General features: G+C 30.2%; 1 protein-coding gene across 1 annotated transcript; it reads right to left on the bottom strand.

Annotated features, from left to right (window-relative positions):
• Positions 1-3,255: 3,255 nt before the first annotated feature.
• LOC143912600 (uncharacterized) lies at positions 3,256-5,633 on the bottom strand. Its single transcript, XM_077431891.1, has 4 exons — positions 4,092-5,633; positions 3,786-3,979; positions 3,497-3,711; positions 3,256-3,409 (listed from the first exon to the last, which is right to left on the bottom strand). The coding sequence occupies exons 1-4, from the start codon at positions 5,578-5,580 to the stop codon at positions 3,256-3,258; spliced, it is 2,052 nt and encodes a 683-aa protein (XP_077288017.1). The 5' UTR covers positions 5,581-5,633.
• Between the last annotated feature and the right edge of the window lie 641 nt (positions 5,634-6,274).

Here is a 6,274-nt window from a genome sequence, read left to right as displayed (position 1 = left end):
ATTGAATTGCGTATTTATTCCTTGGACTATGAATGTGTGGCCCACTCAGTTATATAGGGTATGAATAGTGAATCGTATACCATGGGGTCTGGAGATATTTTATTTACAAAAATAATTTTTATAATTCAGACATTTTCACGCAGATGTTTCACCCGAACGTAAGCGACACTCCGGTTAAGGGTAAAATAATAATTTAAATAGAATTGCTTGTTTACATCTTTCAACGGATGTATTCGAAGCATTTGAGTATAAAGGAAGCAGCCCCATGTTGCTATTTACGTAGCAAATTACGCGGCTCATCCAACAATTAGAACACAGAATTGGATGATACGAGATTGTGATAGTTTAAACATTGATATCCATCTTAGATACTTAAATGAAACGATCAAATAGAACTGGAACAAGCAAGGCGACATGACGTTTGACGTTTAACCATTTGACACTGTTTGGCCTAAAGTTAAAGTACTACGACCATACTCTACCCCAAATGTCAAATTGTAACTTTTATTTATGCAACATTTCAAAACGTTCCACAATTTAAGACGTAATATTTATTTATGTTTAAATAACTTTTAGACATTTTTTGTAAATATTTTTACAAATAAGTAAATTTAAAATAATTCTGTTCGTCCGATTTCATAAATTAAAATTATAATATAAGCATTTTTGACTTTGGTACATTTGTAAATATTTAATCAATGAAATTTACTATGCCCCAGCTTTCAGTTGATGTCACCAATAATGGTTTTTGGGATTAAGCATAAATAAATCTATTTCAGTGTTTTTCAGAATTAAATTATAACATTAATTAAACATATATTCTATTGATATTGTAAATTACTTACATAAATGTAAATATGAATGTTGAATTCCACTTAGTCAATTACTATGGCATTTTTATGGTACAGAGAGTTGTCCATTATCAAATAAACTTTGTCTTTGTGTAAAACCTTTTAAAACTTTCAATTTATTAAAATAATAAGTGTCTGTGTGTTGTATTCAAATATAATATTATTTATTTGTTTTACAATGAGCATATTCTGTTATCATGAAATTAAATGTACCTTTTTATGTACATACATATATAGCTTTTTAATATAACATAACTTATTCACAATAAATACATTCATTACAATATGAAATATTATTGTTATTATATTTCAAAAGGTTTTCTTAGCCTTCTTTAATCCGTTTTATATACTTACTTACGATTTTCAATGTCTTTAATGAATATTGAATAACATGCTTTTTATATAATAAATCTATTTATTGTCTTACCAATTTTTATCAAGTATTTTATTGGTGTGTTGGTGTAATATGAATATTTAATAATTATTTTCAAGCAGAATATCATTAAAAATGAATTGTGATTGTTATATGATTATGAAAATATAATACAATCTAATTAAATATTGAGGATTAAATCCCATTAAATAGAAACCCTCCGTAATTTGTAAATATATTTATTATTAAAGGGAGTGATAATTGTGATCTCTATTATACATATATAAATGTTGACTCAGTGTAAAACAATATCTTAAAAAAAATATTTTAATTCATTATCTTGGTGTCCAATTGAATCTTAGGTGTAATGAATCATGTTTTTAAAACAATTTATGATCGTATTTAATATATTCTGGTGCTTAAATTGTTGTCATTGTGCTGCTAAATAATTCTCATCAACATCAATATTAAATAATTTATTATACATACATACATTTAAAAATTGATTTATAAAAAGCTTTACATTGAAATATTTCTGCATCGTTTTCTGCAACAAAGAACATTTTCACAACTTCGCTGTATTGCCATTTGAAGTACACACATATTTGCTGTGTACATATGTACATATGTACAATACGTGCATATTTTCGTTGCAATTTTTTTGGATGCTATTTTCAAAATACACGTATTCAAGATGATTAAAAAAAAAGTTTTTAGCACATACATACATGTATGTACAATATATCATCATATGTATTTCCTGAAATTTGCATCCAAAGATAGAGCTTTTGCATTGCTATGTCATTAATATGTAATATTATACTTAAAACCTGTATGTCAATAAATGTATATTTTTGTATAAAATAAAGCTATGATTACACAATTTATGTATTATTTTTCAAAAAATACTCATTTTTATTTAGCGTCTGTATGCCTTATTTTCAATATTCAATTAAAATCATACAATTGATTTATTTTAATTTTGTTTTCATTATTTTTTTGTGTTAACATGTAATAAATATGCAATCGAGGTGACTAGAATTTAAGACATATGAACATTTTATTTTTTCAATTTAAACAACAATGCAGAAATTTAAATTGGCACACATTTTAATTACATTATTTAATTTAATGAACTACATACATTATCTAAATTAACAATTGTATAAAATTGGCTGATGATTATATAATACAAATCATTCAATATTACATATACATACATATTCATATTAAATTATTTACAAATTTGAGTTCTCGAAGATAAAGTAAGCTTGTTCATAAATAATAATCGAGGATTATATATAAGTGTAAATATGCAATAGCCGAATTACTCTCACATTGCTCAGGCAGGTGAAAGTTGGATAGAAAAGTAAAAAATGTAAGTTTTGTAGTCCGATACGCAATTTGTAAATTATAAATTTAGCAATTTGGTAATTTATAATTTTTTTATTATAGACAACTATTTTGAATTTGGAATACACTTCAGGATACTTTTTTAGCTGTTAAATGAAATATTTAAAATAATAAATTAAATATAAATTACTTATGTTCGAGTATATAATAATTATTGCACATGTGATATAGATTTAAAACAAGGACTGCATTGAACCAATTTATTATTTTACTTTCGATATGTTTGGTTCAGTTTTGGTCTTTGTAATATAAAAAAGCATAAAAATTTAAAATATTTCAACAAAACAACAAAAATGTGAGATCTGAGATAGAAAAATAAGCATTATATTAATAAAAAAAAAAACCTCCATCAAATAACATAAATTACAACTTTATGACTATAAGTCTTAACATCTCAACCATTAAATAATATTTACTTATATTTAGTAATACACCACTGGGAGGAAATGTCGCACTTATTTGATAATAATAACATGCATGTTTTAGTATTATATTTTAAGCATTTCGAACGCTTACTACAATAAATACATAAAAATAACAACAGTTGCACCGTCTTCATACATTACAACGAATATTCACTTACATATGTTTGAGTATTACATTTTAAAATACTTTCAATCAGTTTCCATACGGTGATAAAGCCCCGCTCATACCTGAAGTTTTGATTTCAATAACATCGGCCTTTTCTGTCTCCAATATAGTTTCTGGTTTCAAAACTTTCTTTTTCTTCTTCATTTTCTCTTCCATTTCTTTGTATTTGATTGCTAAATACCTGAGATAATATACATGTTTACATATTAGAAGTATGTATGTACATACATGCACAGAAAAAATAGAAAATTTTAAACATCCAGCTTACTTGTCTACAAGGGGTCCACTATAGTCTTCTGGGAACTTAGGAGAATATGGCAATATGTATTTGTAAAGTCTTTCATTTAAGACATACAACTGAGTAGTCGTTGAACACTTAACATTGAACCACCAGTCACACGTGAGAGCGACTTGACTGAATATGGTTCCATTTGGACATAAGAAAGATGCTTGTCCTCCATTCAAATCGCAATAGTGCCAAACCTGTTGATAATATAATAATAATTTAATCATCTTATATCAAAATATTGGATCACGTGTTTTTGAAATACACTCACCTGGCATTTGGTTTCAGGGTCTCCAAAGAATCCTTTGTACCTTTGTGTCTTACAATCAAAACTTGTAGTAGGAATTACCGAAAGCGTTGGATAATCGATTCCTGGATGCCCCGGTGTTCCACCTACTTCGTCATTATTGGCCGGGAATGATTGAGAACTTTCATCACCGTGTCCAGGTTGTTCAACCACGTTTTCTTTAAATTAATTGATTCCATTTATATATTTAAGAAACTTCATTTGAATTTACAAATGTGCAACGTATAATATACCAATTATGATAATCATAGTAGAAAAATCTATACATACCAACTTCTAAGTCTTGGGGTGGATACTCGTGAACAGGCTGTGGCGTAACAGACGCTTTAGAAATACTGATGGGTTTGACAGGAGGTAATCTGATTCTAGGCATCGCTGTGTTGGAATGACCATTAGTCAACTGTTTAACTGTGGTCTGGAATGGTACTGGCGTACTCAAGATAGGCCTAATCGTAGAAGAATCTACATACCTTTGTCTCTCTTTCAACGAGTTTAATATCTGAACCAGGGCTTTTATCGACGAGCCGATATTTTCTGCGGTGATAGTCTGTGGCAATGAGTTTGACTTTTGAAGACTCTTCAGAATCTTGGCGAGGTTATTCTGTTCGAATTGATCGCCAGATGATGGCCCGTAATTTATATAAGGTGAAGAATTTCCTTCGGTCGTTTGTGTACTAGTTGGAATTTTAGTAGGGCGCGTCTTGTAATACAAAGTCGGTTTCCTAGTAGTGAAGGCTTCAGGACTGCTTAAATATGATGACTGTGGGAGATGATAAGGCTCTGGGGTGATGTAAGTATACTTAGGACCGGAAGTTGTCAATATTGAGGTTGGAAATATTGGTTTGAAACCAGTCTCTGTGGTGGGAATTACAATTTCTGATGGCTTCTTTAAAGCGTATTTTTTTAATAGATTATTTTCTTCGTCTTCGCTTTGAGATTGGACACCATTCGAAACAACTTCTACTTGTGGCGAAACTGAAAATTTGTACAAACTATCATACTTTTCAGCATTAGTTTGCTTGTAATATTCTGGAGCTACAGCTACTGGTATCGCAACAGATTTTTTATTGTCTCCTGTCAGAGGTATGTAATAATCATCGTTTGAATCGAAATCGGGAACGTGCACTGGAGGCGTTTGTTCGTAAGGTATTAATTTATACTGCTGTTGAGATTCTTTGAGTGGATTTGAATAGTAATTTAAATGTGAAAGGTCTCCTGTATTGAAAATGTCAGCAGACGCTTTGACCGGGACTGGAATCGGTCTTTGGAAATCGAAGATGTTAGTTTGCTTAGGAGGTGCTCTCATAATTGATTGGATGGGAGCATATTTTGCTTCCGATCTGAGTGGACTTTGGTTCAATGCAAAATTATTATTCTCATTAGGTAAGTAATCTTGTATAATTTTGTTAGGATAAGCTGAAGCGATATTGAACTGGGACAATCTGTTTCCTTGATAGCGAGGTATTTCATTGTATTGAATAGTAGATTTTCCATTTTGAGGCTGGGGCACTACAGCCACCTTCTGCAATTGCACTTTTGATATGAAAGCATCGTTCTGAGGTGAGCTGAAGTCGTTCGCCAAATAAAACGTCATGTAAGGGATGAGTCGCCGATACCTTTCATTGACGGGCAACTGAGTAGAATTTAAATAATTCCTCTTGACCGATTGTTGCGGGATTGATGTTCTCTTCTGATAGTTGATCGGATTGATTGGTACAAATCCACCAAATTCTATACTCTTCTTGTCTATCGATAGCATTTTGCGCTCGGGACTGTTTCCATTGGACGATATCGTTATTGAACTCACGCACGAAACGGCTGAAATATAAACAAAGATTATTTGATTGCTATATTTTCATTTTTAAACACAAAACATTGAAAAGAATGACCTCGACTATGAGAAACGAACTTTCGAAACAAGCCCGTGAAACTATGAACGGAGGTGATCATTACAACAGTGTAACATTGACCAAATGGGTCGTTCCTTGCATTGTTTTATAACAAAATCAAAAATGTACTGCGAAAAATTCAGATTTTTGTATTTTGTTGAAAGCGGTCTTATTTTTACTAGCGAAACAATAATCATTACGTGCGTTTGTGTATTAAGTTTTCGGTGAAAGTACTTTTTCGCTCAATTTTTCCTATAAAAAGGAATGTTTTTGTTGTTAAATTGTCGAAAAATTTAATACAACCTCGAGGGCAACGTCTAACTAATGAATGCTATTTGTTATGGAAGTAATTGCAGTGTAAAACAATTTACTATTTGATCACGAAATAGTTATCGTGCACACTGCCATTTATTTATTACTTACATGTGACTTTCAGTTTACTACAAAATAAATATCGTATATATAACCCCATTATGCATACACAAGTAAAAACCCTTCATTAATGCTTGTTCTATTTTTAAAAAGAAACAAGTTTCATTAAAATTTATTAAAGAAAGAACATTA

Source organism: Arctopsyche grandis, chromosome 6 (genome assembly GCF_051622035.1).
Source record: "Arctopsyche grandis isolate Sample6627 chromosome 6, ASM5162203v2, whole genome shotgun sequence".
NCBI classification, from domain to species: domain Eukaryota; kingdom Metazoa; phylum Arthropoda; class Insecta; order Trichoptera; family Hydropsychidae; genus Arctopsyche; species Arctopsyche grandis.
The sequence above is the reverse complement of the archived record's forward strand: the minus strand, read 5'-3'. Positions and strand labels throughout refer to the sequence as shown.